General features: G+C 40.2%; 1 protein-coding gene across 3 annotated transcripts in view; it reads right to left on the bottom strand.

Moving 5' to 3' along the window:
* C15H19orf12 (chromosome 15 C19orf12 homolog) overlaps window positions 1-23,592 on the bottom strand; it is a 57,997-nt gene extending 34,405 nt beyond the window's left edge. Inside the window, exons 1-5 of one of the 3 annotated variants that reach the window (XM_040615001.1) lie at window positions 23,475-23,592; window positions 22,426-22,508; window positions 15,186-15,366; window positions 7,431-7,581; window positions 5,146-5,273 (exon numbers count right to left, since the gene is read on the bottom strand). In XM_040615001.1, the coding sequence (XP_040470935.1) occupies window positions 5,146-5,273; window positions 7,431-7,581; window positions 15,186-15,366; window positions 22,426-22,508; window positions 23,475-23,583 (652 nt within the window). In that variant the 5' untranslated portion in view covers window positions 23,584-23,592. Of the gene's footprint in view, window positions 1-5,145; window positions 5,274-7,430; window positions 7,582-15,185; window positions 15,367-22,425; window positions 22,509-23,474 lie in introns of those variants that run through there. The other 2 variants (XM_040615002.1, XM_040615004.1) reach the window with 2 other exon arrangements.
* Window positions 23,593-23,834: the final 242 nt, after the last annotated feature.

The following is a 23,834-nucleotide window of genomic DNA, read 5'->3' as shown; positions in this document are numbered from 1 at the left end:
TGACAACTAGTAGAAGATCTTCAGTGAAGAAAGAAGGGCCTTATTCACAGGGAATGAAAAAGGAACATGCTCTCTACTTCATGATAAATTTCAGGGACTTTGAAGTAGGAAAGTAAGCAGCGGCCATACAGACTACGTTGATAGCTCCAGCTAGTTCACCAGAAAGCAGAAGACAGTACTGATAATGACTACTTCTCTTTCCATGAATGGCACCTGAACAAAAAAGCCGATTATTTTTTCTATATACAGTATGTGTTATTTAATCACCTGACCCTTCAGCTGGCTCCAAAAGGAAAAAAATAGCTGGAATATCAAAGTATCTAAACAAGGCTCAAAATATTACAGTTCACCCTGCACAGGGATGGATTTCAGCCCACGGTTCAGGTGCTCATGTGAAATGCAGGCATTCCGGCAGGCCTGACTGCGCACAAACTGATCAATGGCTCAGTTACTGTAGTTCACATTTTTCAGACTAAAACCAAAAGGGGACGGCTGTTTTGACCATGGACAGGGTCTCCATAGATAAATAAAAGGTTAAGAGTATTGTCTGCAGAACTTGAGTCAGTACTGGCTCGGGGTTGGGGGAGTGGGGGAGGGGGGTGAAGAGAAATGAAAATCCCAGTTCAAAAATTACTAAGTATCCTTCTAATCCTTTCATTTTGAACTGACCGTCTTAAGACTAACTCAGAGGACTGGACACTTCAGCCTTTGCTTATAGAAAAGTTGTGAGGCATCATTTCTGACCTTTAAAAACATATAAATTGCCTTAATTGGTGATAAGCTGATTCAAGATGGTTAGAGCCTGAGGTAACTAGGGAAAGCATATATGCAACATGTAAAAGTCTGCCTCAAAACACTGTTTAAATGAAGTTTCATCAGAAGTCTAACTTATTAATAATGCCTCAGGGAAGGCTAATTATTTATCACCTTCCTACTTCACCAAAGAAAGGGGATCAATTAAAAATGCTCTTGAATCTCTTTTAGGTCACATGCCCTACCATTTTTCCATCTAGGAACAATAACGCCTTCTCACAAAAATTCTAACACAAAAGTAAAACCATTCCACAGTCATTATTGAAAATTTTAAACAAATCAGATGGATCATGCATACATGATTAAAACTGTAGTTATTTCTATGCATATTTTATATTCTTATAGTCATCCAGCTTACAGCAACAAAATAATTCATTTTTAGTTATTTATAGCATTATTACTCAGATCCTGTTCTAGAAAAATCAGAATTTTATTTATACAGTATCTACACGCTCTTACAAATACTGGCTTTACATAGATACCAATGCATAATTAAGGTGCTACAACTGACCGCAGATCTGAGCAACAGTACTTTACTGTACTCCCAGGGGAACTGCATTCCAAGTCAATATTTGTTTTTATGACAAGTGCATAAGGCACATTAGCAGGTAGTTGTTTTATAATTATTTCACATCAGTAGGAAAAATGAAGAGCCAAATAATTAAACAGAGCGTGATCACATGGGTGTAAGACAACAGCTTAGCCTTACTAGGCAAAGAGCAAAAACCAGCGAAACCCGAGATTGCTGTGAAACTATAAAAAATCCCAAAGCTTTCCTAAGTGGCAAGGTATCCAGCTCCTGCTGAGATCCATATATGACACATGGAGTCCACACACATCTCCTGTGCTGGAGATTTATTCAGAATGACAATGTGAAGAATGGCAATGGGAGCACTCAGTCTGCAATGAGACTGGGTTACCCAATTAAGTATGCTACAGATGCTACTTTTAAGTCATTTCCAAGCACATCAAGGCCTGAAGTTGATTAGTAGAAAGTGATTTCTCTACCGGCTGTGTTAATACAAATTTTAACCTGTAAAAGCAAATAAAGTAACAGCAGTGAGATACGCATTTGCATGGCAGTGTTCAGTCACTATCAAGATGTCTCTAAAAACAGAGCTTTGCTTTAAATCTCCCGGCTGTCTTGGCTTTCTTTTTCCAATTATACTTCTTTTTTTTTTTATACAAAGAGAAAAGGAGACCATTTTGTGATGTTTCAGTAATCAAGATCCTACTAAAGTTTACACAACTCACACATTTCTGTTTCAATGAACTGTAACTAGAGGGCACTGTGCTCTTTCTTGTGACAGTACATCTGCAGATATGTCTTTAATAAAATCAAATGAAATAGTGCTTGGTTGCAAAGCACAATGAAAGCATTTGAACTATGGTATGCACAAGTTACATGAAATAAAGGCCAAATGCTCCTAGCTTGAAAACAATGGCAAAGAGCAGCATAAAAATAAGCGCCACTGTTCCAATAACTTGCTCGACCACTCTTCTTTAACAGCTTTTCCATACGCAGTAATCACTGCACCATACACAACACTATGTTTATGGTAATGCTCCACTGTAATACATTTTAGGTTTTTAATTCAGCGGACTTTTTCTTCTGTCATTAAATCGAGGGCTTACAAAAAGGACTGATCAGACTGACACCTCCAGTTTCTCTCTGAAGATACCGGCAAAGGCAGCAGCCCCGCTTCTGACCTAAATGTACCATCAAAAGGTGAGGGGGGGAATCAGTCTTGATGCCCCTTTTAAGAAAAATAACTAAGGAGGCGACAGTCACAGCCGGCTGCTGGGTTTCAGGATGCAATCCTGTTTTCCACTGTTACTCAGCTGAGGCAGTTTTTGCTTTGTGCTAACAGATAACTACACAGTCACGATACAAAGCTCTAAAACACAGACTGGATGCCAAGCTGGTATTTCAGCAGTTACATCCACAGATCCACGTGCCAACCACGGAACATTTCACAACGTAGCAAACTGGAACAAGCTTCTACAACCTCCTAAATGAAAATATCGCTTACTAATTGTAATTCAAAATGCCCAGCACCTGCTCCTTAATGACCCAATGTCTGATTTTTAGACCTTGTACTCCACCACCCACTGGTGCCCTGCTGTACACCCAGGGAGTCCTGGAGCAGAGCCTGCCAGCCTCTGTGAGGCACAACGCTGATGGTTGCCTATGAGCAGGCAGTGACACAAACTACAAACACAGTTCTCTGGCTTGACAGGGAAACACTCATTTCCCACACCCCATCACAAATCAGTCAATTCAACACAAAGACACAAAGGCAAAAAACACTTCTATATTACCGCACAACAAAGCTGAAAAAAAGACATGACAAAAATCTCATCTGTCTCTGGGTTCTGCTTTCAAGAGATGCTTTGCAGTGTGATGAAAGGTGCCCAATTGTGTGTATCATCGTAATACAACACTTTCAGGGCTGCATAAATTCGTGGAATGCAAAATTTCACTCACATCAACACCAACTTTGTAGACTGTAGATTTGATTCCTTTTAAGAATCTGCTGACATAGATATGCCTAATTTGTCATTTCCTTATACCCTGGAATATTGATTTTTAAGTTATTCTCTTAACTGTTTTAAGCCAACATCCTTCTCTTGAGAGGGCCTGCTAACAACCAAACTGTTGTGACCTCAGTAAAACAAACCCATGATCTGCAGACTCTTGCTTTTATAGCACAAATCCAAACACTAAACTAATGTGTGTACTTCATTACAGCTGCCACCTCTGATTCATTTTGTTCTTTGGACTCAGAAAGAAAACAAGACAGACAGACTGACACGTTTGTTCACATGAAAGAAAAGCAGAAGCCATGGTGGTGTCTGTTGGGAGTCCTGTGATGAAAAACCTATGGGCCTAGAGGTCAGGTTTTCGCTCCGGTGCAGGAAATCAATGGAGGTTGCACATGCATATGTGAAAGCAGAATTTAACCTAGGATTTTTCCGTAAGACTATCAAATCCTTTTTTAAAAATTATTTAATCTGCATTAAGAGCGCTGGGGACATTAATTGCAGGCAGGGATGGAGCACTAGATCAACGAAATTTGCAGTCTCTAAAATATGCCTAGCCTTCAGGGTCACCTGTTCCAGGTATCATTTCTAGTTTATTATCGTGAAAGACCCAACTAATTCAAGTGCTCAGTGTTCACAGCAAGCCATCATTTTCTTTTTAACACTGGTGATTGAAGCATAGCCATTTTATAATCTCTTATTTGGCAAAAAGTTTAATACGTATGAAATAAGATCCCATCTTGACAAGTTCAACATTCATTTTAAATGCTGTTAAGCACATATGATATTGCTAGAACTGTAAAAATACTGAATGATTTCATGTTATTTCAAAAGATGTTTGAGGTCCAGGTATCTACGCCAAGTAAAGCATGTTTTTCACTCTCATGAGCTAATGTAAGTTGAATAGAATACACTCTGCACTGGAACTTCAAAACATGTTAAGTTAAAGCACGTTAGCAAAAGTAAAAGCTAAAAAATACATATTTTATTTTATGTAGTGAGACCCTCAAATTCAAGCCAGTCATCTAAATTCAAATTACTGATGAAAATTAAATGCCCCCATGACAGAACTCTAGCATGGAAGCAATCCAGTTTCATGAAGACAGACCAAACTTACGCCAACATAAAACTATGAAGAATCATATAACACTTGCAAAGGTCAGAACTCATAGCTCACATGACTCTCACTTGATAAAAAAGTCTACACCATTTAAAAATCATTTTGATCTAGTATCTTTTTATCTACCAACGAACTTGTATTCTTTCTGAAAATCTTCCACGCAGAACTTTCCCTGATATTACTGTTTGGAAAGTTGCCTTTCCAAAATGCCCCTTTTCTTACAGGATTCCCATTTTCATTGTGAAAGATAAAAATTCTTAACTCTTCAGTGGAAAGATTTATAGTTAGTTTTATAATGATACTATAAAGTAGCTTTTACTTATATTAAGACTTTGTAGAAATGAAACAGTCTTTTATTTAAAACAATTTTACTTATTTTTTTACTTTTTTTCATGTAAGCCTCAGTATCATTATTACAAAAGTTTGAAACTAGTTGTCATTTTTGTCCCATCACATTGTTGTTTAGAAACACAAGACAGCCAATCTGAATAGCACCTCCATCACATTCATTCTGCAGTATCAAATCAAACCCTATGGTGAGAGTTTCTTTCCCCCCCCCCCCCTTTTTTTTTTTTCGTTAAGGAACAGCAGATATATGGATTTTTTTCTACGTTAATCCAGAAGCGGATTCCGTGCCTGTTGCCCGCCCTTCGTATGACAGCTCTCACCTTTCAGCTCCTGAGGATGTGCGGGCAATCCGGTAGCGGTGCCAGTCAGTACAACCCCATCAGCCAGGAAGAGCTCAGCAGCCGCAGCGGTCTCGGACACGCTGACATCTGCAGTCAGAGCGTGAGCACTGTAAACAGCAGGAGCGTACCCTGCGGTTACTGTCGGCACACACATTTGTTATCCATCTTGCTGAATGTTTAGACTGCATTTCTTCATCTTCCCCGCTGTCAGAACAACGAAAAGGCAGCCTTTGTGACAGAGGGTAAGCGTCCTGTTTTAAACCGGGCAGTAACATTGTGACATGAACAAAAGGAAAAATCCCAACTTGTTCCATCAGGGAACCGTAATTGATCAGTCTGTTGCTTTGGGTCCCCTGTCTCTAAGGAGTGATTACTAAGTCTGAACTACCAAATGTCAATTGAGACAGCTGCTTACATCTGGAGCACCTGTATTTCAGAAATGTTGAGCACACGCAGCGCTCTGACTTCAAGTGGGAGTTGTGGATGTGCAGTCATTCATAAATCAGATTCTGTTGCCTAGAACAGAATTAACACCCTCCATTTCACGAAGTCCAACTCACAGAAAGTATAGTTATTACCTATGATATAATCACAGGAATCATCTTACACAGCAGTTACAAACATCAATTACCTGCAACCTAGCTTTACAACAGCAGTCTTTGATATACGGGTGATGCACTTCGTCTGAAAACTGTAGCAATAGCATCTTTTAATTTAAACAGTTCTGAACATTGAAAGAATTCCAGTCATTGCTGGTTCAGCACCTGACTTTGCCGTTTCTGTACTTCCATTCAAGAAGAAATCAATGGCTATGGCCAACACATTGGACACATGGACACAATGGAGCCAGCTTCTTTCCTGGACGGACAATGCTCTTAGGGGGGGCACACTGGCCACGTTCAGAGGCAGCACATGTACAGTGTGTTCCACTCACAACGATGGATGGAAAAAGTACACTAACTCCCTTTCTGCAGCTGGAGAAAGGCAGGCCGAAGTAACTAATACATACAAGGAGGTTGAAATGGGGCTTAAGAGTAGTAGGCACCCTAAAACTAGCACATGGACAGTAACCATAACACAGCAAGCAGACTACAAAAATAGTTTCTCCCCATATAAAGAGCAGGAAGCTGGCAGCTCTCAGTGGCAGGCATATTTTTCTACAATAAAAACCTCAACCAACAAGTCTTTTAACATTTCCTTCTTAGCTTATGAGTCTGCCTGAAAGAAAAGTTTTCCTTTCTTAAAATGCAAACCCTTTGAACAACAGGAAGTATAATCCAAATATCAATTCATCAACTGTCAAGCCAAAGGGGAAAAAAAAAATAATCACATGATTCAATCAATTTTTTTACAAAAAGTCTAATGCAACCTATTTTTATTTTTTATTTTTATATATGTACACACATATATATTAAGAAATCATTAGAAATAAACCACTCTGAAAGGACCTTAAAAGTTTAATTTGACCACATTGCATTGTTTCCTTTCAATTTTGAAATTTATTACCTGTTTATTAGGTATTTAAGATCTTCCAGACTTGGTTATTCTCATGATAACCTAATTAAAATGTACGTGTGTAGTATGTGGGTAATTTAGCATGTATAATACATAAGACTTAAGCAGGTTTTCTGGGGGAAGAAAACCCAAAGAGTGACATCTATATAGCTGAAAGTACCATATGACAGTTATAATAGAGTATCAGCAGAAAAGAAACTGGATTAATCTGTCATAAATTCCTTCTGTTTGATAATCACAGAACATAATCTATACACAGACAGCACTGATTTAAGTAGAAGAAACCAGTATTATTGGCAGGAAGGAAAGGAAAAAAGAGAATAGATTTTTTTAAATGCCAAAATATTAATTTGGATGCTTTTATAAGGCAACTGCTTGTATAACTACAAATAACCTTGGATGCCTAGCCTCCAGAAACAAAATTTCTTTAAATGTGACAGCCATAGACACAAGTTTACAAAATCTCACCTAATAACAGATGCAAAACTTTTACAGTCTGCACTTATAAATCCTGAAGGTTAAACAACGGCAGACTTCACAGATGCAGCAACCTGCGGCTTACAGGTGCAAATTTATTTTTAAACATAGCCCCTAATAGCACTGCAACACCTTGCTTGAACAATAAAGTACCCCCTATATCATTAACTTTCCTGACACAAAATAGGCATTAACAACAAATATCAGAAAATGGAGGAAAATGTAAGATTATTATTACATGAATATTTACATAAAATATTGCTTCTATTTACCTATGTTTCTTTTTAATATCAGCAAAAATCTGAATGTTCTCTGCTCCAACTTGTTTCCTGTACCGTAGCAGGTTACCTGCACAGGCATTTATAATCCCTTCATCAGCAACATGAGAAAACACAAACCCTTCGGCTCGTATAAAATCAAGACCTGGAAGAAAAAAAAATAAAAAATTAGCAGTATCTTAGCTAAAAGTGGAGACCAAAACCCAGAAATCTGTATTTTCTCAGCCCCTACCCGTTTGCTCCGGTGTGGTTCAGGGCAGGCGGCTGCACACCCTGCTCCACCTCTTGCCATGACGTGTCAGCGGGCACATGCTGACAGAGGAGCAGGTAGGTCAAAACACAGCTCCTTTGTCCTAGAGATATGTCTTACCTCCAAAAAGCGTCATTAACTTGGGTGTCTCCCCTCTTTCCAGATACTTTTTCATTGTATTGCTTCTTTCCCAACATCTGTTCCCCTGTTCATATGCCTGAAGTTGGCCATCAGGCCAAAAAGCGTCAAGGACACAGCGGCAGAGGAGCAGCATTAAGTCTTTTTTTCTTTAGGAAATCAGGCAAGAAAACACAGCCTGACATTATATACAGCCTGTTTGACTTTCCATCTGAACGTACCTTGCGTTTTCTACACAGCAAGACATCAACAAATTACTTCTAGTGCTGTGCCAAAGGTACAAAAAGGTAAGGTCTGGGACTAATGAAACGTTTTCCACTCTACTCTGAACTTACTCTGACTGTCAACCCTACCATGTCTTAGCAACATGGTTTCCACTATATTCATTCATTTTCTGCACTATAAAGGTTTTTTGGGGTGGATACTTAAGAGGAAGGTTACGAACAGCACTGACTTCACGCAGGCCATTCATCTACTCTCAGGGACCCCCTACACAGCCTTGAAATATCTCTGTGTAGAAATACTGAAGCCTTGGGCCATAGCGTCACAAGCCCACAGCTGTGAGGCTCAAGATTGAATTCTGACCCCCTTATTGTATTCTCTTCTCTCCAGTCTTTCATAGCCTTGAAGTTTATTTCACCTGTCACTCCGTGGGCACGTAAAAGCTCTGCACTCATCTCGTGCAGCCTTCTCTGTTCTTCACTTACTTTAGAGGTCTCTTCCAAGCCCTTCTGAAGCTCTGCGGCTGCTCCAGCTTTGGAGTCAGCCGCACATTTAATTAGAGCTGACATCATAACAAGGAAACCAATGCATTTGAAAGCAGCCATCAAGAATGCAATCTCACCCACCCAAGAACTGCTTAGGCGACACAGGCCTCACCTTAGCACATTTAAAATACAAACATAAATGGTCTTTCAAATGTATTTACCAAATAAGAAGGTGCCTGTTTATTTCAAAATTTCAGTTTCATGCCAAAAGCCCTGAAGTTGCAAGAATAGAAGCTTATGCCCAATACAGAAGAGCCTGTATTGCTTAGCAACACAGACTCCAGCTAACAAGAAACATCACAGATGGATGCCAAATCAAATGCAAGCTGTTGTCCTGTGCCTGGAGATTAGCAGGTGAAAAGCATGGAGTATTCTCAGGATCCAAAGACAAGAATGTGCCACAAGTATAGTTACAGGTGCTTGTAGACATGGGGTAATAAACACAGTACAAATAGCTAGAGTGAGATTTCTGCATCTAGGAACAAAAGCTACAGGTTCTATTTAAATCACCCAAGTTTGCAGTACAATTCAGAATTAAACAAGAAAAAATACTTCTCTAATAATAAGACTTGATGAGTCTAGAGATATGTTACATTTTCATAGCAATCATAATGTCTAACTCCGGACAGGGGCTAGTCACCAAGTAATTTCATTTCTTGAAGTCACTGCTTACATGTTGGTTATTGATGCTTAGTTTGTGTTTCCTTAACATTGTAATTTAAGACTTCCTGCTAAACATATAGGATTGTACTTAGCTTAACAAGGCTGCACTCTATCTGGGTTTTGGGGGGCTATGAAAATACAAATTTTAACCAAGTGTAATAGGTGCAGGCACCAAATCATTACCCTTCTGTTTTATGAAGCCATAATCAGATTCCACTAATGAATTCATTTTTTACGCTCATAAAATTGGGAGAATGATACTACTGCTTACTTTCACATTTGGTCAGTTGAAAAGTTATAGCCATTGACTAGCTAATAGGCAGTCCCATTTCTGACTTATATGGGAACAAAATAATTTTGTAATCTCACTGGAAAACAAGGACAGGAAATTTCCAACAAAAACCTAATAAATAGAACTTCAAGACTACATTAAGAACATGGCATGCAGTAACCAGCCACGTCAGGGCCTGCTCAAGGAACTAGAGTTTGTCTCTTTTTCAAAAGTTAGTGTTACTCCACTTATTTTAACCCTACTTAAACAGCTTTACCTAAACAGCTGTGAAGGTCTATCAATGGTAGAGAAAAAGCTTTATTTTCTTTCCTACACATGATAATTTATGATTAAAGGAAAAAAGATGTCAGACAAACATTTCTGCTGGGTGAGCAAATATTGCATGACTGAGTTGATGGAGGAAACGGTACTTTTACTTTATCCATTTAAATGCCACATATACGCATATCTGCATTTTAACAGCCCAAAATAGTGAACTGGATGCAACTGATGAGAAGCCCTTTCTCAGTTATGTCCCTTCCTTCAGTTATAAAGTCAAAAGGAGCTGGGAGCTAGGTTTTACTGCTTTCACAGAACTGGAGTCTGGCTGCTGCTGAGTTTTGGACTTCAGGCAAACACCTCTGCCTTTACACAAACGCAAGATACTGCAGGTAACTACTGGTGGTATCTTTTAGGCACAGTAAATCCTGGCTCCCAGGCCTTCTTGCCTTCCTTATTCAGAAAGAATCTGAAAGACTAATTTTTGTCCTGAAAATGAAAACTCAAGAGGACTATCAACTTTACATGCTAATAACGCTAGAGGCATACAGTCTTCATGCTGCAAAGACCCTTTACTACTCAGGACAAGGTCTTGCAGCAGCTCCTTCCACACTGAGCATGACCTGCAGGCCTGGGAGAAGTGTCTCCAGCAGAGCTCACAGCAGCCTGCAAGGCTCACTGCCTCGCTCCGAAGCACCTGCGAACACCCCCAAGGCACACACCACCCCCCTGCTGCAGTTCCCAGCCTAGCTGCTTCCTCCCACCCCAGCATTAATACAGTTTCGGTGGCAGTTAAAAAGAACAGAAAAGCAGTATACAATTCTGCCCAATTCTATCTCACCTTAAACAGAATCATGGGCTGTAGCAAGTGCATTTCCATGGAAGGTATCTCTGCTGGTGGGTGAGGCAAAGGAACAGTCTCAGACAGCAAAGCTATATTTAACAAGCAATTGGACAATTTGAAACAGCCTGAAGTTGCACCAGGGGAGGTTTAGATCAGCTATCAGGAAGAATTTCTTCACTGAAGAGGTGGTGAAGCATTGGAACAGGCTGCCCAGGGAGGTGGTGGAATCACCATCCCTGAAGGTCTTTAAAAGATATGTAGATGCAGTGCTTGGGGACATGGTGGGTTTAGCAATCCTGGGTTAACAGTTGGAGTTGATGATCTTTTCCAACCTAAATGACTCTATGATTTATAAAAGACATCAAGATATCTGTGTACCTGGGATATCTTCTGATATGAAGCCTCACTTAATCAGCTACCAACTGTGTCATTATCATTGATGAAGACTAATTCAGAAATGGGATTTCAGTAACATGATTCTTAAAGGAAAAAAAGGCAGTTTCACAGTCAGGTGGAGACGCAGTTGGACTAACTGATAGCATTTTAAGTTCCCTGCAACGGAACTATTCTATTCTACATTTATAATCTAAATTTATAAGATAAGAGAAGGTAAACTTAAAAATTGAGCCCTGATTCCTGGCAAGTGTAATACAGGCTCACCCAGGTGTAGTGAAGCTGCACTCTACTGTTGACCCTACTACAGTCCTTGCTCCCAGGGACCCAGACCAAAGCTCCAGCCAGAACACAAAAGCATAGCTTGCCTCTGGCCCAGAGGCTTGGGTTTTCCACCCCTTGGAGTCAAGATACGGCAAGGAGGGATACCTGGAAAATCAGAAGTAGTATTCCTGTGCATCACTACAGAGATCCAGCTACATGGACTGTTTCATGCCAAAGATCAGCAGATGGCCAGGTCAATATTCCACAGTGGCAATTCTTGAAGCCCTTCTTCTCACCATTAACTTTGTCTCCATTAGGCTAAGGGTGGGCCGGTTACTTATTTCTTCTCAATCACTGCTACATGTTGGTAACGCAGAGCATGCAGAGCGTGCAAAGCAATAAAGGCTGTATCACCTGCATGTACTCCCGGTATTATAAAGGCTCTGCGTGTCCTCTGCAAAGGCCTACACTGATAAATTAGAGCCAAGCAAAATATCTCACTAACGCAAGGGGAAAGAAAAAACAACCAGCAGCTGAGGGATTTTGGGCAATTCTTTTACACACAACATTCCCCTCTAATATGAATGATGCTTCATAATTAGCAAACTTTCAATAAAAGCCATGTAACTCAAAAGTACATCAACAACAAACAAGATGAGTAACATGAAATCAACACAGTGGTTAACTTCAGGAAACAAGACACACTGATAAGCAACAAAACCCAAACACTATGCCTAAATCTGACCCAGACTTAGTGAACATATTGTGGACATTCCTGAGCACTGGGAAATGATAACCAGTAATACGTGCTAAACAAAAATAAATAAGGGAGCACATGCATTTTTATCTCCTCTAGAAATGTTCATAGAACCTGCTTATATACATCATTCTGTTTCAACCTCAAGCAGATGTAGTTAATTAAATCAGAAACTACAAACAGGAAATTATACACCTCTAAAAACCACATGGTACACCTGTTAATAATGAACCAATTGAAAAGTAACCCTAGCAAAGAAATGTCTGACTTGCTTCTCCACAAAGAGCAGTTTAGGATAATACAGTTTTTGGAGGATGTCATTGAACTATTAAGGTTGTTTTTCTGAGAGTAAGTATTTGAGATTAAGATGGCTTCCAGTAAAAAACAGAAATACAAAACTGTACTATTCTGTATTGTCTCTGTGTTTTGAAGTCTATGGTTCCTTAGGGACACGACTATATTTTAAATGAAAAGTGCTTCATTAAAAGAGTGTAAAAATTGAGCAGCAGAGGACTTTAATTTTAAAGGAAAGGTGTGACATGAATCTCCCACACTATTTGTTTACATAATGGCACTATTTTTTGAGTGGGCTAACATTGCCGTATCTGCCCTGAGGAACAGAGGGAAATTCAGCAGCTTTCAACATCATCTCAAAGTCAAAAGCAAAAGATCAGACACAGTGACTCTGCTGTGTGGGGCAGACGGCGGGGGAACATGGGCCCCGCAGCAAAGTCCACCGCAGGAAGATGCCATGTCCTTGGGCAACCACCTCCTTCAGTCCCCTGTGGTGGACCTGTGGCGCTGAACCAAGAACATCCAGCACTGGTGTAACAGTCTGTCAGTAACCTTTTGGAGCTGGGAAGAAGTTGGCAGCCGCTGTTTTGGTTCAATAACTGTTTTTTGATAGCATGAGGAACTGCTTGTTTCTGCCAGAAGCATGGAGTTCCCTTCTTCCTCAAGATACCCCAATATTTTCCTGCCCCTACCCCACATCTTTGCTGCAGCACCCAGGACAAACATGTTTTTGCTGGCATTCCTTCCTTTAGGTGCCTAATTAAATAAATACAGGTTTCCTAAAGAACCAAAATAATTTTTAAAAACATTTTCCACCTTCTCTGATGCCTCATCCCCTGATTTATTACTGTTATTTTCAGACTTATCCAATACCTTGTCAATATGCTAGGAAAATTCAGTGATTTCATCTGTTACTATCTGGCTACCCACAACATGTTTCCTCACACAACCATACGTTGCTGATGTTGAGCTCCTACTCACTCTGTAAACCTGCTGACTTCTTCCCCCTCTACAAAACAGAAACATTATCTTCGCCTAGAGACCAACTCACAATTTCCCTGTGCAGTTCTCTTCAGAACGGTTATGTCTACCAAAGATAGGAGTTTCCACAGGGAAAAGGAAACTACTGCATAGTAGCAGGAGATGCTACATATGCTTTTTAGCTAAAACACCTTCATCTAGTATTTTTTGTAGTAAAAGCATACAGGGCTTGCTTTATTAATGGCCACCTATTAAAACTGTATTGACAGTAAAATCCCTACTAAGCTGCTACAGAAAAAATTACTCAAAGATCTGCTACCTACAAAGTAGCACTCACTTCACTATGATTTTGCTTGAAGTGATTTTTATTTTTTTTCTTTTTGCTTTCCTGTTCAGTGAACTTGAGACAGTAATTTTTAAAGAAGTGCAACGAAATGCATTAAACACAGGCCCTTCCTAGCTGGTGTTCTCCAGTTACAGAGCAAATAGTGCAGAACACTAGCAGAGCTGCGCAAAAACTAAGCCCTCCAGGAATTCTCTTCCTCATTAATAACTGCAAAGAGGTAAGAGAAATGCATCGGTCCCACACTATATCCCTTATTTAGTGATAAATTTTGTGCCTACAAGGATTCGTAACTCACTAAAAGTGTGACTATTGCTTATACAATTAAGATGTGTAAATATTTTTGCAAATGTTTGTGTACCTCAAGTATCCCACATACACAGAATCCTTAAAAACTAAAACTGGATTCTGTTAGCTTTTTTTTTTTTTTTTTTAGGTTTTTATATAGGTTCTACTGTAGCAATAAAAATTAGGTTATGTCAAATAGCTACGTACCCTGAAAATGGCAAGTTCTGATTTTTAAAGCACTCGAATCTGAGTTCAAAACATACCTACTAACAAGAATTTCCCTCAGGAAAAAGGAATTTGAAGACTCTTAGAACATACTCAACATACTTAAAACTGCCACTGCAGATAAGTTAGCCTACATTACTTTACCTGAAGTGTGTTTTTCAATTAACACCAGCATCTTTTAGTTTTACATTCTGACAGAATTCTGCTTATTTATAAAATCTGTACATTTAAAAACGTGCAACCTTACTGTAATCACGTGTACAATTTTGGCAAAACCAGACATTAACCCTCAACCTATAAAGTATTTAGGAAGTACAGGCCTTCCATATTAAACCAGCCTCCATCTTTAAATCATGGAATGTTACATATGTAAAACTAAAATTGCTTCAGCGAGCAGTAGAAGCAGAAAGGTTAGTTAGTCTAGGATTCATGCAATAATGATAGATTAATTTATATTTAATTCCCCCAAATGCAATTTAATTTTAAGTAGTTTGGCTAGCTGTACACTCAATTTTTTGTTATTATATAAAATGCTTCATTCCATCCATCATTAAAAAAGGCAATGAAAACTTAGTTTTAATGGATAATAGTAGTAGCAACAACATATAATTAGATGCTAAAACAGGATGCTTAACCACAGTGGGTTAAATTGATCCTCAAATATAATTTAACTGAAGTAAATAGAGTTACACCAAAGGTGGCTTTTCGACATGAGTAGGTTTAAACTAATCATTATATTTAGACAGGTTTCACCTAGAAAGCTGTGGCAGCGGCCTTGGGATTTTTAGCTGCCTCCAACTGAAGCAGCGCACAAGTATCATCTATTATAATCAAGCAGGCATCTTTCTCAAAATCTAATTTCTGCTTTTTCAGGGTACAGTGAGCTTTTCATGTCTCATTTTTCATGGTATCTATGTTAGTACAATGCACAATTTGCAGGGAGTAAATGCCATAGCAAACAACAGTAATAACTGATGAGTCATTTCTATTACCTGCAGCAAGAGCAACTGCTATCGCCTGTTGATTTGCGGCGCACAGGATCTGGACGCCCAGCGCGAGGTGCGGGCAGGTCTGTCTCACCGCAGCACTGATGACTGTCATTGCTGCTGTTACTTCAGGCCCAGGACACACCGTGTAAGGAAGATCATGCATGTTTTCTACTATTAAGCCATCCTGCAGAGATTATTATAAAGAAATATGATTAAACCGGGAAAAAAGGGACTTAAAAAATATGGCGAGTTTACCATCACGCTTGTTTGTGTTGAAAGACACAAGAGTTTAAAGGTTTTCCTTCAAAGGAAGGATTATCTACAGTAAATTGTGTTGATGCATCCAGCCACTTATAAAAGTGCTTTCATCAACAGCATGGTATTTGCAGGGAAATCATAAAGAGAAATAAATGTGATTTTAATTATACATTCATCAATTTGCTTTCCTTTGATCCATCCTAAAATGTGAACTATAGGCGAATGAGTTAAATCTTATACCTCATTAAAAACAGTGTAAAGTCAAACTTCAATTATCCAAGTGGAATATAGGATATTGAGTATGTTTGGATAACAGAGGATCTAGAGATAATCATGGCAATTTTCAATTCAATTAATGTCAGAAAATGTGTTATTTTGGATAAAAAAAGGAATTTTTTGTTTGACTATTATTGTGCCTATTTGCAGTGTGCCTAATACCACAGTATTAACTATTGATATTTCTCCCATTCCGGAGATTACTTGAAGAAATTCCAGAATTACTTGAAGAAAGATATTACTATTTATTATCTACTATACATCTCACTCCTCATGGACATACTCTTAGCAAACAATGGAGTGGTGATAAAATACTCTGCTGATATAATTTACGCGCTGTATTGAAAATCTTTGTACATTATCTGGTACCTTGTACTTTTCCGATTGTTGTATAGTATATAGCAGGAAGTTTTCAGCACCTGCAAATCGTGTAATTTTATCAAGGACTAATAACGAGTAAAAGTATAGCCTTGAAACACATTTTCAAGCCTGATGTTTTGCATTTGCAGTGAGAATGTTAAAAGAAGCTAGAAATTTCTCACTGGCTTCAATCTAAAAATACAAAAAGTTTAACAGACAAATTAATTGTATGTATAGAAAATAAATTCTGCTCTCTCTGGAGTTTTATCACACATCTTAATCCTTTAAAATGAGAACTTGACAATTGAAAGATACTGTAACTGAACCAGAATAGAAAGAACATTTTTTTAGGGAAAAAAAATACAACTAGAGATTAAACAAAGAAGTTTGGTTAATAATAACATAGAGAATCAGGAAGAGGGTTAAAAAAGAAAAGGTTTCCTTTTAAAAAAATTTTCATATGTAATGCTTCTTTAATCTTTGTTGTAGTGTAGAAGCCCTTTCGGCAGTAAAAGATAAGACAGTATATAAAATGCAGTCAGCATTTAATGGCTGAATTACAGGCTAAGGCACAGACATCATAACGGCACACCTAACACGGAGGATGGGGAAAACTGAGAATGGGAATAATCCAGTGGAACAATATGGTCAGTCCAAGCACACAACCCACACAGGTTCAGTGCACCCAGGTACAGCTGCCCTCACTAAATCACTTACAGCGGAGTACTTAAATACACAAAACACATAATACCTTAAAAACAAAAGGACACAACCTATTCATGGAAAAAGCGATCTAATATTACGAGCACCCAACATTAGACCTACAAACTATTTGGTGCCATTCATCAGCTTATTTAATTACAGAATTCCAGTCCAAGAAAAACTCAGCTAGGCAAAGGAAAACCAGACATGAAACTAACCAAAACATCTGTCCTTGATTTTGTTTCTACATCCAACTCAACATGTAATTTAAATTCAACATATAATTTAACATCCACACGGAGGTAGGCATATGACAAAAACGACAGTCAGTCCTCAGAAAACCCACAGCATTTTCAGAAACTAAAAAAATCACAAAATTTCAGTCGGTTACTCTGGAATGAGGTCAGAGCTGTCCCAACAAATGTGAACTGACCAAACGGTCTTGTACCTCAGGAGGCACAACTACCGCATCTTTTATGGTACCAACAGAAAAAGAAATCCTTTTGCCTTATATTAGGTCAGTCCAAGCAAAAATATAGGGTTGGTCAGTAGTAGCATGTGGCAAAAAGATTGATATAGAACTGTAATATTTTAACAGAAACTCAAAAAATGCAACGAACCTTCAAAACCAGGTAATTCCTTGAGGCCACAAAACCTGGAAGCCCTTGGTCCTTGGCTCAAGAATGCTCTACTTAGCAGACTTCACCAAAAACGGGGTATCTGGGAAGCTCCAAGCTTATCATAAGGGCAAGGAATTAGGATCCACAAACCAGAAGCTCCAGGCCTTCAGGGAGTCAAGAATCAACTTCAATTGGACACGCACAAAGAAATGCATCTGGGAATGGGACTTGAGATGCTCAGCTCCTGAAGAGCCGTGCTAGCAGCTGAAAAAACACAGAATAGGCTGACAGAATTCCACAGTGAAACTGGGCTTTCCGTGAGTTGCTACTACTTTGACGGCTCAGGATTTGCATAAAGCAAATTATTCCATGAGATATATCAATGAATTAATTTTGAAATTCACTTAAACCCTAGCCATATTACTGTGCATAAAAAGTATCAGAATTCTAGTATAAAATGCAGGTATGTGGGAGGATTCCAACATTTCTCTTCTGCCTTAAACTTACCATATTCACTTCTCAGCAGTTGTCTCTTCCAACGGCCTCAAGGTCCACAGTTACAGTGAGTATTTTTGGTGGTACTTTAATAATGTTTTATTCTTTTGGTACCATCTGATAGATTAGGTTCTTTTGCGTATTATGTTTTGTTTAATTAAAAAAGAACAACATATGTTCTATGATACAGAGAGCTGAACTACAGATGCATTAATTCAAAGCTTTCTTTCATATTTTATATAAAAATATAACACCACAGATTTCTGGGCTTACTGAATTGATATGTATATAAAACAGACTTCAGTGCTATCAGACAGCTAATTAAAATGGTGGAAAGAAAACAGTTATGGTAAATTAAAGTTCTTAGAACTTAAGCTTATAATTTAGAAGTCTATGGGAACAGCTACTGTATTACATCATCCAAAGCAGAATTTATTTGGATGGCATGAGATAAAAACTATAGCAAATACCTTCTGTGTTCCTTTTCCATTGAAAATTAAGATGATTTAAGTGTTGCTTACATATAATAGCCTTATTATAAGTAATTCTCAAACAATATATTTCCTCGTTGCTTTGAATGACTTCTGAAGTGCTGCATATGTGCGAAGTGCCTCTTGTATCACAATTAGCTACTAGAAAATAGGTCACTTAAATAGCTCCCTTATTATATAGAAAAATAATTTCCTTAGCTTTATTCCACTTACAGAAATGATCTCTTAAAACACTTCAGCTGCACCGACACACACATCACAGCAGAAAAGCCTTCAAACTAGTCACAAAGCCATACACACAACAGGTATAGCAATCATACAAGCTTTAACTCCTTACCTACCTAACATAAGTTTTACCTAGGGCATTTTAACTCCAATATTCCTCCTAACAGAAAAGCTTTACCTACAAGCACATACGTACTAATACAAACATTTGCAAGTCTAAACAACTATTCCTTCCTACAAGAAGGAAAGAGGAGTTTGTACCACCCCCATTATTATATAGGCTCAGGTATACACTAAGACAGTTGCAGTCTTTCCCACCACTGCAATCATGTGTTCCATATAAAGGAAATCAGGTGCTTTTGTAGAGCATTTATTTGCTGCATCTGGAGACAGCTTCCTAGCAATTCCTTCAAAAACCCCACCTCCAGCACAAGAGGCTACTGCCTTAATAGAGGTAAGTAGATCTCTTGTGTTTTCCTGTGTATACCATAGGAGGCAGTTGTGGGGAGATCTGCTATTTTATTCTACTGTGATATAGTTAAGATTTTAAATATTAACCTCTGTAGTCCAAGTGATAACTGCCTATGTGTTTCTATACAGAAATACTGGTTTGTTCTGTCTCAACTGTTATGAAACTCTTTAAGTACTCTGAATTCAAATTGTCATTGTTGTTATAAGAGTTATGAGCTTGAAACTTTTCATTAAAAAAAACCAACAATATAAACCACATACTAGTAACTCCTTTTCCAAGTACAGAGACAAAAGAAGGGCTAGGAGAATGAGAATAGCAATAAATGTATCTCCAGAGACACTGTTAACAATGCAAAACTTTAGGTTTGCTTTTTTTATAAGGAGCACCATAATATTTGCAACTTAATGTAGTGTTGTAATTTTGGGTGGTCTTTTTTAAAAAGTATCTGTATCTCTAACTGTCTCTAATGTGAGGTAATGGCAATTGGTATTAAAGTGACCTATATCACAGAAATTAAAGGGAGCTTGTGCTTTATTTTCTGGCTACAAAGTAAGCATCACTCAGGCTGAATGCAATGAATAAAAGTTAACTTGAATATATATGTTTCACTCTTCTTAAACAAAAGCAGATACAGATTAGAGGGATCATAATGCCTCATAGCTTGCTGCTTACAAAATCTTGTCTAGGGAATTTCATTGTTTAGCAATATACAAGTACAAAGCATATACATTTTGAGCACAGATGGCTTCCTAACTGAGCACTCACTTGTTTTCATTACAGTGCTCTAATATAACAAATCTTTCATATTATGTTAGGCTGCTAATGTGCCAGACAAGTCACCTTTTTTGGAATATGCTGGGGTTTACTTCCAAGTGCAATGCATATTGAATGAGTGAGACCATATACTTCATTTTTAAATGTTAACACCAATTAAAGTAACGAGACAATATGTAAACATCTAGTAGCAGCAAGATGGTTACGTATCATCTTAAGGGCTACTTGTAGGCAGCATTTGGAAATTCTGTTAGTAGAAACATCTGTGGAAAAAACCTTTATGTTTCTGGTTCTCTTTCACAAGAAAAACAGACAGATTCAGAGTTTGTTTGGGGTACTGAGGAGGAAACCCAAATATATTCCCATTATAGAAGCAGGATAGTTACTTTGGTAGATTAGATATCTCTGTGCAAAAGCCAGGAAACTCCTGAAGTATCTCTCATGTGAACTTGCATTTCTCTCAAAGTACCAGGAAAAAACCTAAACAAGTGAACTGCAGAAAGTGTTAGCCAACCATATCAATACTTAGGGAAGCTCTCCTGATTATCTCTGACCTTTATGGCATTAATAAAGGATTTGTTATATTGCTATTAACACTATTGTGTACAGATATTCAGAATGAATATGGGTGTGAAATGTATACTGATGTTCTTGTGACTTCTACAGGAATTAGACTAAGCATAACTTTACACCCTGAATTTGTCCAAATCTATAGAGAAATGACACAGATTATGTGAATGCAGTATCTGGGAGGTAGGTTTAAACATGTATTTCAGTTCAGAGACTGCAATGCAGTAGGAGAGAAGGTAAACCAGTCAAACTGGAATAGCAGAATTTAACAACTGTTGAAAAGACAAAGTATAAACCCTAAATCAAAAATTTTTGTGCTAGTACTGATTTTTAAAGCTTGTCTTAAAACTGTTCTAGCTTTGTGCATGTCAGCAGTGAATGTAACTGCTTCTATATCCCCCCTCACCTTTAGGCATATTTGGAGTTTTCTCCCTGCTGCTGAAGATTTCAATGTATAATTAGTCTGTAAGGGAAATGTATAAACAAGCACTGGAATGTGGGGCAATGGTTTTACAGACCACTTGTGTAACCACTTCTGCTAACACAGGAAGACAAAAGACTAGTACTTGTCACTCTCCTGATGCAGATCAAATTATGTTATACCTCATGTTGGTACTGTAACTGTAAAGGCAAAAGACAAAGTCACAGTACAGAACACAGAGCTATTGTGTGCCCCTTCTTTCAATGGGGATGAAAAGGAATAAAAGTTACTTATTCTGTACAATTTGCAGTTAGATTATTCTAACTGGGTGGACATCTTGCACATGCTCATCTGGTTCATAGGCACTGAAGCCTGCCTCTGTAAACATCATTCTTCCACACTGCTGTTTAGCCTTTCAACAGTTCTGTTCTCAGGATTTTTTCCTAATTTAGCCTTACTAGTGCTCTGCCCATAACCTACTTGGCATGACTCGCCTTGCATTTTGACCCTGGCCTTCTACAACTTAAGACTAAGCTCTTATATTCATCCGTAAAGTATCATCCCAATTTATACCATTAAAAAGGTTTCAGCTGGCTTGCTGTTAAAGTTTTGCAGCAAAGAGCAGCTCAAAGCAATGACTACTTGTTCTTAGGACATTGTCAAACCTTGAACATTAGGATGCCACCTTACCATGCCAGAAAATGTACATAATGCTGTAGGTAGGGCAAAGAAAAAGCACATCAACACCTAAAGACAAGGTCCAATGAAATGTTTAAAACATATCTGACCTTTCAAAAGGACATAAACGCTGTTAAAATCTACTGAGCTATGAAGATTACCACACTAGGTCCAACGGCAATTGGGTCAGTAGTGCTGCCTCTTCTTGCCTCTGGCTGAGACTGGCCTTTTGGGCCTTCCCTGGATGGGCAAAGCAGGCATGCCTGCTGCCGGGGGGGCTTGGATAGAGGGGCTAAAAAGGACAGAAAAGAAAGGGCCTAAGCTTTTATTTTTTTTAGTCCCTGAATAATCTGTGCTGTTTTGGTACAAACACAAATGTGGGGTAATCCTGCACCCTGTGGTTGTGACAGGTATATATGCAGTGCCTCAGCTGTGCACATGGCATTCCTCTACAACTTCATGAAACCAGAGTGTTCTACAGAGCTAAAAATACACTGGCTTGTCAGACTGGATGATGAAGAATTCTACAGCCAGATACCTAAGATGACAGCAAACATTCGTGTTGCAGTCAACTTTCCTCCTCCAACCCCCCCTGCCCTTAAACTGACTTGATGCTTTAGAAACTGTTGGTAATCCAACTTGAGCAACTTGAATAGGATGGTTTGTATCTTAAGCTTTGTCGATTGTTTATAGGTGCATATGATACCTATTTTGGGTCTTGTAATCTAGAAGGCCTACTTCCTATGTTGAAATAAAAGATGTGGAGTTAAACTCCTTCCTAAACTGTGTGGTTTAAGATGCTTTTGCTGAGCTATAGGCTCAGTTTAAACTATTGGCTATGCAGAAGCAGCTTTGTGTAAATGCTGCCATAGGAAGAAGGAAACAAAAAAAAAAAACTTACAACTCCAGCATCCTTGTAAGCTTCTGCCTCTTGACAAGCTTGATCAATGATCTGGGTCAATGGAAGAGAACTTCTCGGTGTCCCTGCAAGAATAATGCTGCTTACCCCAGGGCATGCACAAACCAAAACGACATACGGGAATAGCCTTCAGGTAGGATAATGATGGGGGCTGGCATACTGAAATAGGGAGAGACAGGGTACACTTGCGAAAAGGCTGCTGCACTTCCTTGTGCCATGCCTTAGTGGGACCGCTTTCCGTAGCTGAAGTTGAGAGATCTGCTATAACCACTCAGCTCCTAAGTAATGCATAAACCTGAAGAATATTTGCTAATCTCTTATTGCACTGGGTCTGCTCTTGGCTTGTTATTCCTGTACTTGTTATGGTTTATCCTGCATTAGCAACACTCTGTGCGATACAACCTATAGCAAGGCCGACCTCTATAGCTGCAGAATAACTATGGTAAACACCAGCCAATTTGAAATTAGTTAAAGCCGTGTTAAACTCTTATGTGCGAGGCTGACTGTGCCTGGTCTTCGGTGTAAGTGCCGCGCGGAGGCGCGAACACACGTGGGTTTTGCTGGAGTTCCGGGAGTTTCCCTTAAGATCAACTCCCAGGTGTCCCGCCGAGGGGCGGCACAGGGCCCGGCGGGGTGCGGGGCCGCCTGCCCGCGGGGGCCGCCGCCGCGCCTGGGAACGCGGCCTGGCCGGGCGCCAGCGGCACGGCACGGGGAGGCGCAGCCGCAGCCGTGCCGCGGGGGAGGCGGCTGCGGCGGCCGGGCAGGAGCGTCCCCACCAGTCGCTTCGGGACCCGCCGGATCCCTGCCCGACACCCGCCGTGCCCCGGTGCCCGCTGGCGCACCTGCCGGGCCGCTGCCCCGCAAACACGGCGCGGCCCCCGCCTCCCAGCGTCTCCTGCCCCCTTCGCCTCCGGGAAGGGCAGAGGCCCGGCCTCGAGGGGCCCGCGGCGGCGGCCGAAGGGACGGGCTCCCGGGGACCGCAGCCGGGCTGAGGGCGCGGGCGGCAGAGCCCGGCCCCCGCCGCCGCTTACCTGGCAGCGCTGCCACGTGCACCACCCCGATGACCGCCGCCCTCAGCCGCCCGAGCAGCCCGGGCGGCCGCATGGCACCGCGGGCGGGGAGCGGGCCCCGGCCGGCCATGGCGGCGGCCCACCCTCCCGCCGCGGACAGGCCGGGCCGGGCCAGTTCCCGCTAGCGGGCGTGGCGGCCCCTCCCCTGCTCCCCGCCCCCTCCCCTGCTCTCCGCCCCCTCACCTCAGCTCACCCCGGCGGCGTCCACCTGCCGGTGCCGCCGCTTCCGCGTCCCCGCCCCCGGCCCCGCCCCGCCGGCCCCGGCGCGGGGTCCCGCGCCCCGCCGCGCCCTGCCCCGCCGCCCCGCGGCCCGCCCGCAGC

This window comes from Falco naumanni, chromosome 15, assembly GCF_017639655.2.
Source record: "Falco naumanni isolate bFalNau1 chromosome 15, bFalNau1.pat, whole genome shotgun sequence".
Lineage (NCBI taxonomy): Eukaryota > Metazoa > Chordata > Aves > Falconiformes > Falconidae > Falco > Falco naumanni.
This window is presented reverse-complemented; position numbering and strand designations above follow the sequence as displayed.